This window comes from Balaenoptera musculus, chromosome 20, assembly GCF_009873245.2.
Source record: "Balaenoptera musculus isolate JJ_BM4_2016_0621 chromosome 20, mBalMus1.pri.v3, whole genome shotgun sequence".
In the NCBI taxonomy this organism is placed as follows: domain Eukaryota; kingdom Metazoa; phylum Chordata; class Mammalia; order Artiodactyla; family Balaenopteridae; genus Balaenoptera; species Balaenoptera musculus.
The window spans coordinates 19,437,081-19,457,223 of record NC_045804.1 but is presented as its reverse complement, the minus strand read 5'-3'; the positions used below and the strand labels follow the sequence as shown (position 1 = coordinate 19,457,223).

General features: G+C 53.9%; 1 protein-coding gene across 1 annotated transcript; it reads right to left on the bottom strand.

The window, feature by feature from the left end:
- Positions 1-4,151: 4,151 nt before the first annotated feature.
- Positions 4,152-17,897, bottom strand: RAPGEFL1 (Rap guanine nucleotide exchange factor like 1). Its single transcript, XM_036837676.1, is given in 17 exon segments — positions 4,152-6,132; positions 6,385-6,439; positions 6,823-6,887; positions 7,081-7,168; positions 7,512-7,562; positions 8,135-8,225; positions 8,300-8,478; positions 9,028-9,150; positions 9,248-9,345; positions 10,084-10,251; positions 10,501-10,613; positions 12,675-12,772; positions 12,999-13,075; positions 13,078-13,110; positions 13,113-13,132; positions 14,057-14,135; positions 16,948-17,897. Coding segments are annotated over 17 exon segments (1,983 nt in total). The 5' UTR covers positions 17,468-17,897; the 3' UTR covers positions 4,152-6,007.
- Positions 17,898-20,143: the final 2,246 nt, after the last annotated feature.

Genomic DNA, 20,143 nt, shown 5'->3' with positions numbered 1-20,143 from the left:
GTCAAATTTCTCATGCCTGGAGATACACCCTCTGAGAGATTCAAGATTCTACCCGGCTCTCCCCATCCCAGGCCTCCTCCCTATTCCCAAGTGTGGTGAGAAGTAATCTTGGTGGCGACACCTAGTGGATTCAAAGGGCACTGCTTAAATTCTTCACTCTGTACACCAGATCCAGAGAGCATCTTATTACATTTTATTTATTACACACCAAATTATTTCCACCTTTTTTTCACTGCTAAGCCAGCCTAGGAGGTGAAACATTATTAAGTAAGCCCATCCTCTCCCCATACAGCCCACAGGGCTCTCTGACCACCTCGTGTCCTGAGGGGCAGCTCTCAGTGCTGAGCAATGCTCCCACGTCCACACTTTGCCCATCAAACCCTTTGCCTGCTTCAAGGACTGGGTCATCTCTTCCAAGAAGTTTTCTCTCTCTGTTTGTGTGTGTGTGTGTGTGTGTGTGTGTGTGTGTGTGTGTGTGTGTACTTTTTGGCCACACCCCACAGCATGTGGGATCTTAGTGCCCAGACCAGGGATTGAACCCGCACCCCCTGCATTGGAAGCACGGAGTCTTTTATTTTGGTTGCATTGGGTCTTTGTTGCTGTGCGCGGGCTTTCTCTAGTTGTGGTGAGCGGGGGCTACTCTTCGTTGCGGTGCGCGGGCTTCTCATCGCGGTGGCTTCTCTTGTTGTGGAGCACGAGCTCTAGGCACGCAGGCTTCAGTAATTGTGGCTCACGGGCTCTAGAGCGCAGGCTCAGTAGCTGTGGTGCACGGGCTTAGTTGCTCTGTGGCATGTGGGATCTTCCAGGACCAGGGCTCGAACCCGTGTCCCCTGAATTGGCTGGCGGATTCTTAACCACTGCGCCACCAGGGAAGTCCCTGGAAGCACGGAGTCTTAACCACTGGACCGCCAGGGAAGTCCCCCAAGGAGTTTTCTCTTATTGTCCCCCACCCCCCTATCCCCAGACGAGTAGTGAATCTCCTTGGTTTAACTCCTAGAGCATTTATCATCCTGTGTCTTGTCCCCCTCTTACGGCTCCTATTTCAAACAACCTAATTTACTCATTCAGCAAATATGTATCGAGGGTCTTCTTGGTGCCAAGTACTGTTCTAGGTTCTGAAGAGTGAACAAGAGAGACTCATGGAGCTAACATTCTGGGGGCTGGAGGAGCAAATACACAAAGAAGAGTAGATGATGTCAGGTAGTGATGAGAGCCTTGAAGAAAACACAGGAGGATTAGGGGAGAGAGAGTTGGGGGTGTGCGGGGGTGGGATCAGGGTAGTCAGGAAAGGCTCAGGGAAGCGCAAAGGTAAAATCCCTGAGAGAAGAATGAGTGTTATGTGTTTTAGGAACAGTAAGGCAGTCAGCGTGGCTGGAGTGGGATGAGTGAGAGAAGGGAGAGGAGGTGAGGTCAGAGAGAGAGAATTTTGATTTTTCATCTAAGTGTTATCAAAAACAGAGGAGCGTTATAATAATCGGAATTGTTTTAGTTGAACTGTAGCATTACAGTGAAATATATAAATCTCAATGGACACACACACACACACACACACACACACACACACACATGTAACCACATCCAGGTCAAGATACAGAACATTATGTTCATAGCAGCACTATTTGCAATAGCAAAGACATAGAAGCAACCTAAATGTCCATCAACGGATGAATGGATAAAGAAGATGTGGTACATATATACAATGGAATATTACTCAGCCATAAAAAAAGAATGAAATATTGCCATTTGCAGCAACATGGATGGACCTGAGATTATCATACTAAGTGAAGTAAGTTAGACAGAGAAAGACAAATATCATATGATATCACTTATATGTGGAATCTAAAAAAATGATACAAAGCAACTTATCTACAAAACAAAAATAGACTCACAGACATAGAAAACAAACTTATGGCTACCAAGGGGGAAAGTGGGGGAGGAATAAAGTAGGAGTTTGGGATTAACAGATATACACTACTATATATAAAATAGATAAACAACAAGGACCTACGGTATAGCGCAAGGAACTATATTCAATATCTGTAATAACCTGTAATGGAAAAGAATATATATATATATATACACATACATATATACATATGTATATGTACATATACATATGTATATATGTATGTGTATATATAACTGAATCACTTTGCTGTACACCTGGAACTAAACACAACATTGTAAATCAACTATACTTCAATAAAAAAAAAAAGATACAGAACTTTTTTTTTAAACTAGGGAATTCCCCAGGGCATATTTTTAAAAATTAGTTAATTAATTTATTTGGCTGCGTCGGGTCTTAGTTGTGGCATGTGGGCTCTCTAGTTGTGGCACGAGGGCTTAGTTGCTCCGCGGCATAGGTGGGATCTTAGTTCCCTGACCAGGGATCGAACCCTCATCCCCTGCATTGGAAGGTGGATTCTTAACCACTGGACCACAGGGAAGTCCCTGATACAGAACATTATTATCACCACAGAGGGCTTCTTCACACCCCTTCAATACTCTCTCCCACCCCATGAGTAACCACTATTTTCACTCCAATCCCCATAATTTTGCCTGTTTTTTAACTTCTCTAAACAGAATTATACAGTATGTAGTCCATATGTCTGGCTTTGTTTACTCAATATTATGTCTATGAGATTCATTTACACAGGTAGTAGTCATTTGTTCCTTTTCATTGCTATGTAATATTCCATTATAAGAATATACTACAATTGATTTGTCCATTCACCTGTTGAAGGATACTTGGGTTTTTTCCAACTTCTTTATCATGAATAAAACTGCTATGATCACCATTGTACATGTCTTTTGGTGACATAAGCACTAATTTCTCTTGGGTATACACCTAGGAATGGAAATGCTAGGTCACAGGTACGGGTGTACATTTAGTTTTAGTAGATACGACCAAACAGTTTTCCAAACTGGTTGTACCAATTTAGACTCCTGCCAGCAATGTATAAAAGTGCCGGTTACTCCGCATCCTCACTGACACCTGGTATCGCTGCCCTTTAAGTCGAGCCATACATTATCTGATTTAGGTTTGTAAAAGAGCACCCTGGCTGCAGTGTGGAGACCCAACTGGTGAGGTTAAGAGCAGGTTGGACAGAGGAAGCCGAGAGCCCAGGTAGGAGGCTAGTGCAGTCGTCCAGGGAAGACATGAAAGTGTCTGGACTGGGTGGTAATAGAGAAATCGTAGAGAAGTGGAGTGATCAGGTTGTGTTCTGGAGTTGTAGCCGCCGGGCCGGGCCGATGAGATGAGTGAGGCATGAGGGAAAGAGGCATCGAGGGTGAGTCTTAGATTCTTGCCTGGAAAACTTGGGTGGATGAGAGGACCATTTTCTGAGATGCAGAAGACTGAGGGAATAACCGATGCAGGATGAGAGAAGGTCAAGGGCTCACGTGTAGCTGTTTGAGTATATGATGTCTCCTGGAGCTCAGGCTCTCATTAGAGCCTAACACGAGGCTCTAGATTCTCCACATCTTAGCATAACTGGTAGGTACTGGTTGTGTGCAGAGTGCATGCTGTCTGGGTAGCGCCTAGAGCAGCGGTCCCCAACCTATTTGGCACCCGGGACCGGTTTCGTGGAAGACAATTTTTCCACAGAAGGGGGGCGGTATGGTTCAGGTGCTAATGCAAGTGATGGGGAGCGGCAGATGAAGCTTTGCTCGCTCGCCTGCCGCTCACGTCCTGCTGTGTGGCCCAGTTCCTAACAGGCCACAGACCACTACTGGCCCGCCGCCTGGGGCTTGGGGACCCCTGGGCTAGAAAACATGCATGCTGTCTATAGCAGACAGATCTGGGTTAGGGGCCCCATTCTGCCCCCTCGCTCGCCCTGTAACTTGGACATTATGCTGGGACTGCCCAGCTTCCAGCTTCCACCTCATAGTGTTAGAATTAAACAAGATCACATATCCATGGCACCTGGAACGTGGAAGAACGAAAACATTCACTCTTGCAAGTCCCAGGCACTAGGTGGCATTTCTCCCAAGGTTAGCACCTTTTCCTCTCACCCACATTTTCAAAGTCACTCCAGAACAGCCTGGTTGAGGTGGCCCAGAGCCCCGAGAGGTGGTTCCCTCTCTCCTCCCTTGGCCTTTCCTTCCCCAGGCTCAAAGAAACAGAATGGAGAACAGCAGGCGGGTTGATTCATAGACTTTTATCAGCTTTTACTCCACCGGGAGGTTTCTGCAATGACAACCGAGCCTGTACAGTACACACGTTTCACTCTGGTAAAGCTGTGGGGCACAGGAAGGCGTCCAGGAGGTCCCTGGGCGGCAGCAGGGCAGGCGTCAAGGCTAGGGGCGGGCAGCAGCCGAGACTGGACCAGTGGGCCCCAGGGTTTGGGGAGGATGGTGAGAGCTGGAGTGACAAGGCTGCTGAGAGGGGTCGGGAGGAAGCGCGGCTGCAGGGGGAGGAGGGCACATCAGCAGGAGCAGGGAGGAGTAGATAGACAGAGGTCCTTGTCTGTAAGGGATGGAGGGGGTGGGACACAGCACCTGCGAATGTGCTGGGGGTGGGGAGTCTGTAGACATTTTTGGGGGGCAGGAGCAAGACAGACCGCTGTATAAAAGGGACTGTACAACATAACCTATGATACACTGTTTACATATGATACAAGGCTCTTTCCCCCTTTGAGTTTTAAAAAATAAATTTACAATTCCCGAGCTTTTGGTAAAAAATATGTACACTCTCAGAATAGGAACGGCAGCTGCTTTGGCTGCTTTGGCTGCTGCCTCTTCGGAAGGGAAAGAGGTGGTGCCAGAAAGGAGGGTGAGGCTGCACCAGGAAACCTCACACCGTAGCTGCCGGGAGCCCTGCACCCCTCAGCCCTGGAGGCCCGTGATGGGAGACGGAGGGGAGACAGAGAGGTAATAAAGGCATCGCCAGAGCCCAGTTTTACCTTTCCAGTCTCTGTCGTTTCCTTCCCCACGCTGGGGGGCTGCCTGCCCCAGGTACAGGGGTCCACCCCACCCCAGCTTGGATGGGAAGGACCAAGGGGGAGTCAAGACAGGGAGGAGGATGAGACCATGTGTTGGTATCCCACAGAAGAGCCAGAAGGGAGGTGACAACTCCCTGCTCAGCAGTGAGACACCCCAACAGCAGGAGTATGGACAGCAGGCACCCCAACCCTGACACTGCCACACCTCACCCCCCTGCAATGCAGACGGAGGGTCCAATAGGCAGCTTAGGCCGGTGTTTCCCTGAGCATCTTCTACCCTCTCATGGGAGCCCACCCAGGGACCTTTGGGAGGCCTGAGGGGGGAAATCCTAAGGGCTAATGGGTAACCCTCCCGTCTGCTGCTGCGCCTTGCCCTCCCGAGAAGCTTCACCCAAAAGCCTGGACATGCAGGGCAGCAGAGGAGCTGGGCAGGGAGTGGTGGGGCGGGGAAAGCACCCCACACCGTCCCAGGGGCAGAGTAGACAAGGGTAGCACCAAACAGAAGGACCCCCTCCCCGGCACACACAACACCCTCCCTCAACTACCAGATGCACTCCTGCTCCTTCAAAGGGGGCGCACACATCTGCACACACACGCACGCGTACACCCGCACAGACACAAGGTAAATATAATATTCGGGGGTCCATCTAGGGGTCCCAGCCCTGACCATGGAGAAGCCCGGCAGGTGGTGGAGAGGAAGGACACCAATCCCTCCCGTAACTCGCTCTGCGAGATGGGAAGGGGGGCAGCTTTCCTGTCTGCTTGGGAAGAGGAGGCTGGGAACTCCATCTTCGGAACAGACCTCTATGGGAGGGGCTGGGGAAGGAGCTCTCCGCCCCCTTTCCCTGGGAGGGCAGGCACCAGCAGAGTGTGGTTTGGGCTTGAAGGAGCAAGGCGGAGAGGACTTCAGCAGGATGAACAGGCTTATGAGTCCAGGGCTAAGTCCACCCAACTCTTTCCTGCTCCCGGGGACAGAGGTCAGATGTGGGTTGGGACGTTGTGCAAAGTGCTTGAGTGCCAGGTGCCCGAGGACCCTGGTGAAGGGCCAGCCAGAGCCTCCGTTCTCACTGACTATTGGCCTCCAGCTTGTAGGAGAGCTCGAAAAGGAGGTTCTGGTTGTCGATGACCTGGAACTGGCGCACGTAGGCCTTGGTCTGCAGGTGATGCGGGGAGGCCTCCATATCAAGGCCTGGGGGTGTGAGGACAGGGAGGCGGTCAGGGTGCTGGCCACCCTTCTCCCCCTACACACATACCAGCCAGAGAAGAAGGGTGTGGATTGGGACAGATGTTGGGCAGGAGGGCCCCCGGGCAGGCCAAGGAGAGAATGGAGAAATGACACATTTAAGGAAATAAACATTCAAGTGGGGACTTCTCCCAGGAACCCTCCCGGCTCAGTCAAAGCTCTACCTGCAACGCTCTCAAAACGCCGTGGGTTACTCACAAAGGGGCCGGCTCCGGTATTTGCGGACGGTTCTCACTTTTTCGGCCACTGAATGCTGGGAGATGACAAGGAATGAGTCCTGAAAAGGGCACAGAAAGATGCTCCCCCTTCTAATGCTCTCCCTCCTCCAATCTCCAACTCTCTTGGTTTAACTCCCTCCAGTCCCCAGCTCTGGAGGGTCTCTAAAGGACCAAAGACGGGGTACAATAGGATGCCACGTGAGGGGGAGGCAGAGTTGCCCCCCCACCGCGAGCTGCCTGTCAGTTTTGCCACCCGTGGGCAGGTTGTCACAGTGACACCCCCAGGGAGACAGTCAGGAGTCTTTCAGGCAAGCTGGGCGCCATGAGGAAGGCTGTCGCCTTTAGGGGGGATGCCAGGAGAGGGCGAGGATGCCAGCCCTCCCCCACTCATGGGACTGAGGTTGGCAGTGCCACTCACCAGCTTCTCTATGTTCACCAAACCATCTACAAGGGTCTTACTCCCCTCGTGCAGGAAAGTCAGGTCTAGGGATGGAGAGAGAAGCAAATGGGTAAGAGAGGAGGTCCAAAGGGCCCCTCCCCTCCCCCCGACCGCACTCAATCTGGGGGCGCTCCTCTCTAGGTGGGCACACACAGAGCTGAGTTCAGAGGGGACGGAGGGTCAGAATGGGGCATGGAGAGTGTGGAGAGAAGAACATAGCTTGGAAGTGACTCTCACCTTTGAGGATCAGAGGCACGAAAGGAATCACAGGGGGTTTCATCTTGGAGATCACTTCTCGGTAGCTTTTGTGGTTCCTGCAGGGGTCCTAGCATTCCACAGAAGAGGGATAAAGGGACAGACAGGCCCAGTGTACCCCAAAGTCATGCCCCACTCCCTCCCTCAGCCCCTACCCTAGAAATATCTCCAATCAGATAGGGGCGTGTTTGGGTGTCTTGCTTGGGGCTCAACTGCTCTCCCCTCTCCTCCAGGGATAACAAAGCAGCAATCCTCCCATCTTCCCTCCCAGCGTGGTGGGCAAGGGCGGGTAGGCGTGGGGGGACCCAGGCACTAAAAACCTTGAAAGGGAAGCTTGAGGTAGAAGGTTTATGGGCACAGAAATTCTCTGGGGTGCCAGTCCAGGGGCAGATAAAAGAGCCAAACCCACTCACTGTCAGGTTCTCAAATTTGCGGAACAAGTTCTTGAATTTCCCTGGCAGCTTCTGCAGTTTGAAGGAAGAAGAGATGTCAGAGTCTGGAGCTCCTTGGGTTTCATGGGATCTCCTGACTAATCCCCAGGTGTTAGTGGGGGAAAGGGCCCGAGTGTCTCCCAGGAGGCTGGGAAGCTGGCCGGCGGTAAAGTAAAACCAGCCTTGGGCTAGGTCTGGGGAGCTTGAAGCAGCCCAGAGGAATGAGTTATTCTGGGGAAATGGAGGCCTCTGCAGATGCACGTGCCACGTACAAGGCCTCACTGGGTGCTGTCTGAAATCCAAGAGCCAAGGCCGCGACCTGGCCGGGACTGCTCCCTCCCACCCCACCCCCACCCCCCGGGGTATCCGCCTCTGCTAATCTGCCCTGGGACCGGGTCCCTCAGCCCTGCTGTGTGCCCCGGGGCTGTATTTGCCAGAAGAGGGCGCCTCTTTCCAATCGGCACAAAAGCTCCCTAGAGGCGAGCAGCGGTCCCGGGAGGCCGCTTTGGGGTGAGCCCGGAATGTCAAGGCTGAGGGTGGAGGCCAAGACCCCCGAGGTGGGCCAGCACAGGTGGGAGGAGAGGAAAGGGAAGAGGTCTCATCACCTCCCAGGTGAGCCTCAGGCGGCTGACCGCGGCGTTGTCCAGCCCCATGACCACGGCGAAAAAGGACAGCAGGTCCTGGTTCTGCTTGCAGCTGCGGGGGCGGGAGGCGGGGTCAGCGGGGGGGCGGGCGGCCGTGGCCTCCCCCTCCGCGGCCGCCGCACTCACATGGCCGCGATCTTGATGAACTTCTTGAGCAGCTGCGCGCGCTTGCCCGGGGCCTCGCAGAGCAGCACCTCGGTGGCCACCCAGTGCGTGACCTCGCTGCAGCGCTGCAGCAGCAGCTCCAGGTTGGCCGTTTCCCGGCGGCCGCGCTCCCCGTGGAACACGTAGTCCACGAACTCCAGCTGCAGCCGCGGTGGCAGGAGGGGCCGCCAGGGCGTGGGGAGTGCGGGTGGGAAGAGGGCAGTGCGTGCGAGGCGGTGAGCAGGGTAAGGCAGGAGGGCGGGGGCGGGAGGGGTGGAAAATAGAAAAAAACCGGGACAGGACAGGATGCAACAGAGAGGGGGGAGAAAAGACAACCAACATTAATAATGCTCTACCATCTACTGAACACTTACCCGGTGCCAGGCGCTTGAACCATCTGATCGACATTATTGTCCTTGCCTTATTTTCTTTAATAGTGAATATTTTACAAATGCTAACCGTGGGTCGGGTTCTGTGTAAGCAGCACGTGGATCCTGAACCACCCCGGGAGGGGGGCGGGTAGAGTGGGGTGTTTCCTCTCTCTTTGCTTTTTTTTTTTTTTTTTTTAAGATAAAGGGAACAAAGGCTTAGAGAGGTTCTGGCGGCACACTGCCCCAGGGCATGCTGCAAGGGAGCGTCCTCACCAGAACTTTCAGCCCAGAGGCTGCCTCCCTCCAGACCCCCAGCCCAGCTCCAGCTTCAATCCCCACCTCGTGCACACAGCGGAACAGCTCCCAGTGGAAGGCAGTAAGGTTGTTGGCGACGTCCTCAGGCTCCCCTCGGTGGATCTCTGTGTCTCCAGGGGAGACCTGGATCTCCTCGGGGAGGGGCACCTGGTGGCAGGCAGGGACATGGGCTGGGCTTCTCAATTTCTGCTCCCGGCCCCTCTCAGCCTTCCCTCTCAGCCAAGGCTTGTGAAGGAGTTCTTACCAGGGCCTCATAGCTGTCTCGGGTACAGGCAAACAGGTGGCTGTTGATGCCCAGCGTGGTGAAGACACAGTCTTCGGTCGGCTGGAGAAGGACCTTCTCTGCAGGAGAACGAGCTGCCCTGCCTCAGCCCCGGCCCCTGCACCCTCACACACCCCAGCCACCACCGCTGTCCCCTCCAGAAACTCCTCATCCCGCACAGATATGTTCTAGACTAACAGGACTCATATCATCACCAGTTTATGCCATATTTATCTGACATTTTTCAAAAAATGAGTTCTCTTGCATTTATGACCTCCTTTGGCTCCCAACCTTCTTTATAGCTCTTCTCTTAGTCTATCATCCCTGTGACACTGGGAAAGCAGGAATTTTTTTTTCTGAATTAGAGGAAAATAAGGCTATGACTACATTGCAGGGTTTTTGCCTTCCTACCAGGATTGGAGGCCCACCCTGTGTCTTTGGCCTCATAAACGTAGCATCCTTAGATGCTCGTGGAAGTTAAAGGACAAGATCCCAATGTGAGTAAGAGGCAGGCACCCAGAGCAGCAGCCAAGTGTCCTGGACCACTGCTTCCCCAACTTTAACGTGCATAGGAATCACCCGGGGATCTTGTTAAAACGCACATTCTGATTCTGCAGGTCTGGAGTGGGGCCTGAGATACTGCATTTTTAGCAAGCTCCCAGGTGATGCTCATGTGTCTGGTCCCAGGACCACACTTGGAGTAGCAGCCAGGGCCTAGAATTCAGCCTTTACTCCTGCCCCAAGGCACTGGGCTTGTGAGTTTCTTTTCTTGTGCTCCCCCCACCCCCGCCACCAGCCCAGCTCTTTCTGACCCTCACCTCCTGAGGAGGCCACAGCTACCAGGATGAGGGAATCCTCACGCCCCGCAGGCTCCTCTGAATACTGCAATTTCTCCGTCACAGAGCCCAGAATGTCCTGCACAGATGCTGAGAGGCGGCTGCGTATGGTCACGTAGGAGTGGTCAGGCATGTAGACCCGGCAGAAGACTGGATAGAGACCGGGAGGTGGCTTGTCACCCGTGGGCAGAACGGCAGCATCAGCACAGTTCCCTCCTGGGCACCTCTGTTCCCCACCCCACCCCAACCGGAAATTGGTTGGCCTCTGAAAAAGATGCTGTGAAAAGGACTGGTGCTATGACACAAGGAGACTCCACAGAGGGTGCCCGAGACCCGGAGACCCCTCAGGGCCCCCGGAGCCACTAAGGAAGCCCTACCCCTCCTACGGTCCACACTCACTCTCATCGGAACCCCGGAAGGCCACGCGGGTCTGCAGACAGGAGTCTATCCGACGGAAGTGGCGGAAGAGTGGCTTCACCTGCTTGCTGGGCAGCTGGCTCTCGTCAGGGATCCTGGTGTGGACACAGCTGGGCATCAGGAAGCCCTGCCAGGCATACTGCATGCAAGGCAGGCAACATCAATCAGGGATATCAGAACTGGTCAAGGATGCCCCGGCATCAGGTTCAGAGAGTGGTGAAGGGGGTAAGAAGAGAGGACAACGGCCAGCATGGGACAACTGTCTGAATGACCCAAATCAAATGCCACCTCTTCCATGAATCCTTCTCTATCCATCCCACCCACCAGGAGAGGTCACCATTTTGTCTTAATAGCTGTAGGACATTGGGCTAATATTTGTTTATGTTCATGTCTTATCTCTTTTACAAGATTGAGAGCTGACTGAGTTTTATTTTCATCCTACAGGTCTAGCACACTGCCTGGCACATGGTAGGTGTAGGTCATCAGCTGTTTGCTGAATTTTGCCAACAAGAACTTCACAGTCTGGGGGACTTCCCCAGTGGTGCAGTGGTTAAGAATCCGCCTGCCAGTGCAGGGGACACGGTTCAAGCCCTGGTCCGGGAAGATCTCACATGCCACAGAGCAACTAAGCCTGTGCTTCACAACTACTGAGGCTGCGCTCTAGAGCCTACGAGCCACAACTACTGAGCCCGTGTGCCACAACTACTGAAGCCCACACTCCTAGAGCCTATGCTCCGCAACGAGAGAAGCCACTGCAATGAGAGGCCCACGCACCGCAAGGAAGAGCAGCCCCCGCTCGCTGCAACTAGAGAAAGCCTGCGCGCAGCAACAAAGACCCAACGCAGCCGAAAATAAAATAAATTAAAAAAAAAAAGAACTTCACAGTCTGGGAGGGAGACAGACGGGCATACAGCTACATCTAACACGAGGCAGGAGGTGTTAGGTGATATAATAAAGGTACGAGAAGAGTTATGTTGGTATAGGGGAGGGACAGCTACTGCTAAAGATGCCTTCACTGAGGATGGCATTTGACCTGGACCTTGAAGGACAACAGGAGAGAAGGGGGTGGGAGGAGGGCACGCTGGGGTGAACCACATAAGTGACAGCAGGAAGCTGGGAACACAAAGGTGTTCATGGAATGGGGGGTGTATAGGAGTGTCACGGTGAAGGGGGATGTGGGAGATGAGATGGGAAGGATGACCAGAAGGCAGAAAGAGGGTCTAGGATGTTGCAACTTCATCTTGTAGGCAATGGTGGGCCGTGGATATTTTTGGAACAGAAGCACATGTTGTCAAGTTTGAAAGATCTCTCTGGGTCAGCATAAGAAAGACACAAAACCATAAGCTGAAGCCTGGATGGGAGGCTGTGGCGATAATCCAGTTGAGAGATAATGACGCCTAAATGAGGTTACGATGGTGGGATGGAGCAGAGAGAAACTGAAAGGGCTGAAAAGATGGAGGGAGGATGCAGTAGTGTCCTGAAGCCAGCTCACATTGGTTCATGAGAGCAGATTGTTTAAATTTTGGGGAGTTTTGCCAACTGGTTTTAAACATAGCCATTCAAAAATTAATTATACGTATATATGTAAACTTACATATATATAAAATATATAATTATATATAGACATATATATATGTGTGTGTATATATATATATATATATATATATGTTTTATAAACTTACAGCCAAATTATTACCAAAAAAGTAGTTTCCTAATTGTTTCACTACCTTTTACTCTTATCTATGCTCTTCAGGTTAGTTACGTCTGTTGGATTTATATGGTGAAGATAGTACCTAATGGCCTGCTACTGCACATCTCTTCCCAACTTCACTTTCAGTGATGTCATACTGGTAGCTTGGAATCAACCACAGTGAGAGAATTTACACCATGGGAATCAGCAAAAGCTATAAACCAGGGCTCTTTTTCCTGACGTGCTGGCTGTTCAATATTTATCAGTACACCATTGGATTGACAAATAAATGGATGGGAGAATGGACCCCAAAAATGACTGGAGACAGTGCTTGTGCTACTCTCCAGTAAGAGAAAGGGAATGAAATAAAAGCATCTTGAGCCCAAAGACTAGAGGCACCCAGCCCTGTAATAGAGGAACAAGGGGGACTTCTTTCCTGTCCCCTCCCCCAGCCTATTCCCCTCACTTTAGCTCCACTGTTTCCACAAGCTGGTGCAGCCTCAGTGTGTCCTCTCGGAGGTCCTGGTAAAGGGACTCATCCTTCATAATCAGCAGGTACAGATCCTGCAGAGATGAGGAGAGAGAAGGTGAGGGCAGGGGTCTCAAGCATCACTCTCTGCAAAGGCGGGGCAGGGTCTCCATGCCTTCGAGCACAGAAGAACCGTACATGCTAAGGCTCACTGGCATCATTTCCTTCCAGGTACCCAGCTTGAGAAGCATGGTTCCTTCAAAGGGGGCCCCCTTCCAGAGCACACAGCCTGCTCACACCACCTTCTCATCCCAGGCCCACCTTGATGATGCGGCCAGCCCCCTCTTCCTCCTGCAGCAGCCCCTGGTAGGTGTCCAAGAAATGAAGGAGCATGGCTAGCAGGCCTGCTTCCGGCCAAGCCCCTCGGGCCCTCCATGCCTCCTGCCCAAACAAAGCTGACCCCTAAGTTAAGAAAAAGCCCTGGGCAGGCAACCTGAGGACACTGGGAAGGGGTAATGGGAGGCATGGGAGGCTAGGCTACCCCTAAAAATTCTCTAGGTTTGGGGCCATGGAGAAAGCGGCTCCAAGGGCCCTTGGAACCAAGACCACCTCATGCCCCAGCCCAGGTTTTTGCCAGAGTAGGTAGGGATGGCACCCACTTGACCACATCCAGCTCCTGCTCCTGCCTGTTTGAATTTCACCTGAGAAAATTCACTAGAAGCTACTCTGCCTGGACCCACCTGACCCCTGATCAGCTCACAGCCTGGAGCTTACAGCAGGCTGATAAAGACCAATGGTGCTAACCACAAGCCTGACCATACTTCAGTGTAAGGCCTGGTGTTTCTAAGAGAGCCTATGATATTCTACTCACTGGCCTGACACTGACAGTTAGGTCCTAGAATAACTTGGTGAGAGGCCCTATGAATAGCCCAGCCAGTGGCTTGTCTCTAGTAGACCCTACTAAAGCACGGCCATGACCTGATGTTTACATCAGACCCTGTAATAACTCACTGGGCAACCAGATGTTTGGAGCAATAATTCAGTGGGGAGAGAGGCACTCTTAATAGAGTAATAACACCTTACATCTATACAGGGCTCTGCAGTCTCCAGAGCACTCCCACATCTGCTGTCAGAATGGTCTCCACAGCAGCCCCATAGAGAGGCAGGGCAGGTGCTATTTACCCCCATTTTACAGAAGAGGAAACTGAGGCCCCAGGAGGTTAGGTGAGCTGCCCAAGGTCACACAGCTGGTGAGTGAAAAACCTGGAATTGAAACCCAGGTGTGTTTCCTAGGGAAGAGCTTAGACCCTCACATCACATGTGGGGTGAGGCGGGGTGGCTCCCTCCTGACCCCTTTTGCAAGCTCCACAAAAGGATATTACTGGTGTAGCTCCTGCAGGAACTTCTCCGTGGGAAGGAAGAGAGAATGGGTGAGGACGATGTCATCCAGCAGGATATCTGTAGAGAGCAATTGCCACCACTGATGTCGGGAGGGCACTTCCAGGGCCCAGTTTGACACTCACCACCCCCTCTCTTGCCTCTGAGGGCAAATTCTCTTTAGCCAGGCTGGAGCCCCAGCCACCTGCCCAGTCACGCTCTGCACACACACGCGCGCACACACACACATGTGAAGGTTCTGGGCAGCCGCTGCGGGGGTGGGGTTGGCAGCTGCCAAGGCGGCTGGAGAGAAGGAGGGGGCGCGCTTGCATGGCCACGCCCACTTCTCTCCAGTGTGTGTGGGAAGCTGGTCAGTTAACACACCAAGCTTGAGATCTGCCTGAAAAAAAGAGGAAGAGGTAGCCCCCAGAAGTGTCTCTAGACAAAGAGAACTTTTAAGCACAGACGTTAGGGTCCGCGTGTGTGTGTGTGTGTGTGTGTGTGTGTGCGTGTGTGTGTGTGTGTGTGTGTGTCCCTCCGCCCCTCCTCACTCCCTACCTAACAGATTTGAGTTCCAACTAGGCAGGTGAGAACCAGCCCCATTCAAAGGGAGAGGGAGCGACTGCCATCTCTTTGATCCCAAAGCCTTGAAATAGAAAGCCTGTGTCCTCCGGATGCCCAGGGATGGAAGAGTTAATGATGGAAGGGTGGAGGGGAGTGGTTCCTCACACCACCTTTTCCCCCTCCACACCCCCATCTGGGCCTGGCTCAGCCAGTCAGCCAGGTACAAGGTCGCCCTGACTTGCAGCCAGCCCTGGGGTGGGGCAGGGCAGCCTGGCACACACAGACAGGCAGGGTTCAGGGAGGGACCCAGGTGTCCTCACCAGGACAGGTTAGGGCCAGGTCCCCAGGTACTGCCCCAGGGCAAAACCAAGGCTTCTGATGGCCCCCGGGTCACCATCCCCTGGCCTCCAATTCCAGCCATGAAGGTGGAGCAGGAGAATCAACACAAGATCCTCTACTTCAACTACTTCATTTCACAAATGAGAAACTGAGGCCCAGAGCTGGGAGGGACTTGCCTGGAGCTGGAGTAAGAACCCAGACTCCTGAGTCTGTGTTCTTTTCTCACCATGCCTGAGGCAAGCAGAGCGTCAGAGTACAGTGGGCAGGTGGGGCTGCTTAGACGTTTGAGAGCCTTTGGCTAGTTTTGGGTACCTTCTCTAAGTCCCCTCCTCCCACACGCCCTGGGAGGGAACCGAGATGGCTTAAGAACATTGGTTATATTGGAGAATATCAGAGTGGCAGGTTAAGCTGATTCTCATTCACTCTGGGACTGGTTTGGGGTTCCCCAAAGCAGTTACTCTGGGGATCCAGCCTGCCAGTCCAGATAATACGGTGACAATCAGTTCAAGAGTCCTTCCCCAGGGGAGACTGAGCAGCGTCTGTGGCACCAGGCCCCTGCGGAAGGGGAAAGACAGTTTTTCCCTTTTCCTCTCTGCCCAGTTTTTAAAGTGAGTCTGAGCCCCCCAGCCCTGACCCTCAGCTCCAGGGATGGGGACGAGGAATAGGGATACCCAAAATCTTTCCTCTACACTTTATCTCACAGGAGAGCTAAACAGAGCAAAGGAAGAGGAACGTGGGGGCAGAGTGGGGGAGATGCTGTTATGGGGGCTACAGTTTGGCGTCTGTCTCTTCCAAGGCAGGCTCTGGTCCAATGTACAGCCTCCCCAGGGAATGTGTCATAGAGACATAGGGTGTGTGGTGTAGGCGGGAAGTTATGGTTAAGAGAGCTGTGTGTGTCTGATATTTTTCTAATTAAATCCAAAAGGTGTCAGCTCCCCAGGGCAACTACAACCTGAGCCAAGGAGAGTACCTGGGTGCTGAGAAAAATCTAGGGGAGTGGAGCCCCATTCCACACATCTGGGTTAGGACTCCCTGCAAAGGTCTGGGAGCAAAGCATGAAACCCCATCTTTAGGCCCTCAACCAGGGCTCCCAATCCTCAGACCCTGCTGGGCTTAGTGAAATGCCCAGAGCTAGCCCTAAAGACCCTCCGGTCTTCTACCTCAGCCACTAACCAGCAATCTGAGGCCTCAGTTTCCTCAAAATCCCCTTAGTAGGGGTGCTGGTGGGGAGTGGCAAAATAGCATCATCATTCAGGGAATAAGCTTCTCAGGGTGTGGTTATTTTTTAAAGAGGCCATGTGCTGAGGCCTGCCACCGGAAGGGTGGGAGTCGGAGAGGTTCAGACCCCCCGGGATGCTGCAGGGCCCTGATGTCTGCCTAGCTGCCTCTCCCCCAACAAATATCTTCTGAGTCAGCCCCCAACTAGAATACCTCCCTCCCCCCAAGCTTCTAAGGACAATGCATCCCTTTGCCAGAGCCCAAAAGGCAGCTTGGGCTGTGTGCCTGTCTGGCACTGCCCCACTGAGTGGGCCAGCCCTCTGCTCTGGGGCTTCTAAACGGAATCGGGGACTCCTGGAAGGTCTTTTGGGGCTTGGCCACCTCTAGGGGGCTGCACTGACTGGTCTGGGCAGCTTCCATCTTAGTGTGTCAGGCCCTAATTTTGGGCCACAGAAGGAGGTAGTCAGCATCAGGGACCCATGAGGGTCTAGATGAAATGTCCAGGTGAGAGGAAGGGTGGCTTAAGGAGAGAAAGGGGTTCAGCTTCTTCTGCAGCCGTGGGTGAGGCCGCTACAGGGAGGAAGGTGGCACTGCCACTTCTCTGCTGCAGAAAGGTCTGTTCCTCCCATAGGCCCCCAGCTGACCACTCAACACCCCCCCCCCCACGCCGAGGCTCGGCATAGGGCAACCCCCACCCACCGTCCAAGGGCAAAGGAAGAGGAACCAGGTGGCAACCCCCTACTCCGGGATAGATGAGCCAGCCACCCCTTACCTGAGGCGGCGCTGTCCCTGGTGGCCCCTCCGGCCAGCCGCTCCAGAACCCGGTTCAGAAGATGCTCCGGCCGCTCGGGGGCGCCCAGGGGGGCCCAGGGTGGGGAAGTCAGAGGCTCGCCCGGGGACAGCTCGTCTGAGGAGTATGAGGAAGGGGAGCGCAGGGGCCCCCCTCCCCCGAGAGGCCCGGGCCCCGGCACCTCCTCCAGCTGCAGCCAACAGGGCCCCCCGCTGCCGAGATCCTCCGCGACCCCCGCCGGCTCTCCTCCGTCCTCCTCTGGGGGCGGCTCCAGACCCGGCTCGGCGAGGGGCTCCCGGAGGAAAGCTGGGAGCAGCAGGCGAGACACGCTCTGACGCCGCTGCAGCGGCCGCGGTCCCCCGGCTAGACCGCCGCCCCCGCCAGGTCCCCCACCCCCTCCAGGCCCGCCGCAGCTCCCCGGACCCCCGCCGGGACCTCCCGCCACCGTTCGCCCCGCCAGCTGCGACGTCTGCTTCTTCAGAAATTTCTCCAGCGGCTTCATGCCCCCCCCCCGCCCCTCTGCTCGGGGCCGCCGGGGGACCCAGGTGTCCCAGGCACGGGCGGGGGGGGTGGGGACACGGTGCTCAGAGCCGGAGGGTCAGAGCAGAGGGCCGTGCCAGGCGCCGGACTGGGGGCCAGAGGTGCCCGAGGTTCGCTGGCCGGAGTCCAGTGGCCAGGGACCGGGGGAGGTACCAGAGGGAAGGAGTGCCCGCTCTTAGTCGCCCCCCATGCCGGCTGCAGTGCACGCGGCCCGAAGGGTGGTTAGGCTGCGGGGCCGGTGCCCAAGGCTCTGCGCTCCTGGGCCGGGCTGCGGCGGCAGAGGCAGCGGGCGGAGCGCAAGGCTGAGAGGACGCGGCGGCGGCGGCGGCGGCGGCTGCGCTCCCGGCCGGGAGGAAGGTGGCAGAACTGAGACCGCGCCCCCTCCTCCAGTCCCCGCCCAGTCCCCTCCCCTACCCTAAATGGACCCGCCCCCTGGGCCGCGCCAGGCTTCAACTTGGGGCTGACCGCGAGGGAAACAGTAAGGGCTGACCGGCACTGGGTTCAGAGCAGACGCAGACATTAAGGACAAGGGTGAGGGAGTAATTTACCAATGGAGAGGGGCTTCCTGGCTCGAGGCTTACGAGGACTCCTGGTATCATTGCAAAGAACCAGGATGAACCTTGACTCACCTACCTGTATTCAGGTGAGGCCTACGAAAATTGCTGATTGGGTGTCCCTCACTCTCGATCTCGACTGTGTGCTCTGTTGCCATACTCATTGGAATATGTGGTCTTTATCTTGCTTCTGTAAGAAGGAATGGGAAGGCCTCGGGTGGATTGGCATTGGAACTGGTGGCGGTACCCATCTGCCCTTTCTGGTAGGGCACCACAGGTGGTGAGGGCCTGGCCTGTGAGAGGCAGGTACTGGCAGGCAGGTAGGAGCCAGGCAGGGAGCAGCAGGTTGTGGCAGGTCTAATTAGGATGAAGAGAAGAGACGGTAGGCAGGTGGAGGAGGAGACCAGGGGCACAAGGGCACCTGAGCCCACTGGCAGCAGGAGGAAGCAGAGGCCTGGAGATGGGTGACAAGCTCTAGAACTGCCAACCAACACCATCAGGCATAGAGATCCCCTCCAGAGGTGACATAACCATGGAGTGGGGAAAGTGGTACCGAATTTGCACTCCAAATAATCCTTATTCCTGATCCTATGCCCAGAGCATTCTGTCCCTAAGGGTACACTGTCCCAGGAGGAGGGGTGTATAGAGACACGCACAGTATAAGCACATCAAGGTTAAGGTAACAAGGTGGGAGAGTGGCACCAGGCAACAGATGGGTCGAGGCTCCTTGGACAGTGCCCCACCTCTGTTTACTGTGCACAGACCAGGCAGGGACAGGAATGCTAAAGGCTGGGAGTGGTGGTAGAACTGAATAGGGTGTGTATTACACGTGTTACTGTGTGTGCTTATCTGGTCCTATGTGTACAAGAGCATGTGTTTACAGAAATAAAGCTTTGCACACCCATCTGTTTGTGGATTTGCAATAAGGAACAGTAATAAAAAAAGGAGAGAGCACAATTTTGGCTAAGAAGCTAGAATAAAGATCAAAGTATCAGTTTCCTGGACCCACTTTATTGGATACCCTAATATCCCTGGGGTTAAGAGGAGAAACTGGCTGGAGTGGCTTGGAGCTCCCCAGGCATTTTATGAACCAAGTAAGGAGAGGGGAGGGCTCCACTCCCAGCACATGCCACAGTTACCAGATTAAACTGGTTGCCTTGGTAACGTCCTCTCTGGGCAGGATTTGGGATTGTCGGCTAGGAAGGGGGAAGAATTGGGCAGTGTGGAGGGTGTAGGGGCTGCAAATAAAAGGGTCAAAGAGACTTCTGGAAACTGGAATGTGGGGAAACAAGACCTCAGCACCCTCCAACTACTCAAGGATGTCAGGCATAGACTAAGTTCAAGACCTTGAATCAGAGAGGAAAACCAGCATCGAGTTATGGTCCTCCTAGAACAGCAGTGGTTCTCACCCCAATTGCACACTGTAATCCAGGGAACTTTTCAAAAATATTGTTCCCTAGGCCACACCTCAAATCAATTAAATCAGATCTCTGAGGTAGGGCCAACGTTTACGGTATTTTTTAAAAGATCCCCAAGTGATTCATATAGCCAGGGTTGAAAATCACTGCTCTAGAGGGACAACCCAACCTAAGTGGGCTGCAGATGCTGGGAGACAACTTGGGGATTCTAAGTCCTTGGCTCTTCTGAGTCTCCCACAAAACCTGTGCGCCGACCTTGTGGGGAGGATTGTTGGCAGGGCATCTACACTCCATGAAGAAATAGAGGGAGAGAGGGTGGTATGATTAACACCTGTGAGGAAATGGAGGCAAAAAACTGAGAGCCCAGCCCATGGACTTCCGGAAGGGGATAGGGCAGGGCTACCTAAGGCTGATCCATCTGCCCCTTAACACTCGCCTTCTTTCTGCCCACTGAGAGGCAGGCTGGGAGGGCAGAGAACCTGGGGGCTTTGCTGAGCTTGAGTTTCTTCTTGCTGAGCTGGTTACCAGGGCAACAGAGAGAGCAATGGGATCTAACTGCAGGACTGGAGAATCCAGAGGCAGGGGTGAGGGGGAAATATCATGCTCATTCCTCCTGCCAGCAATGCACCCCCAAGGCTGGCTGGCATTCTTTGGATGACCCCAAGA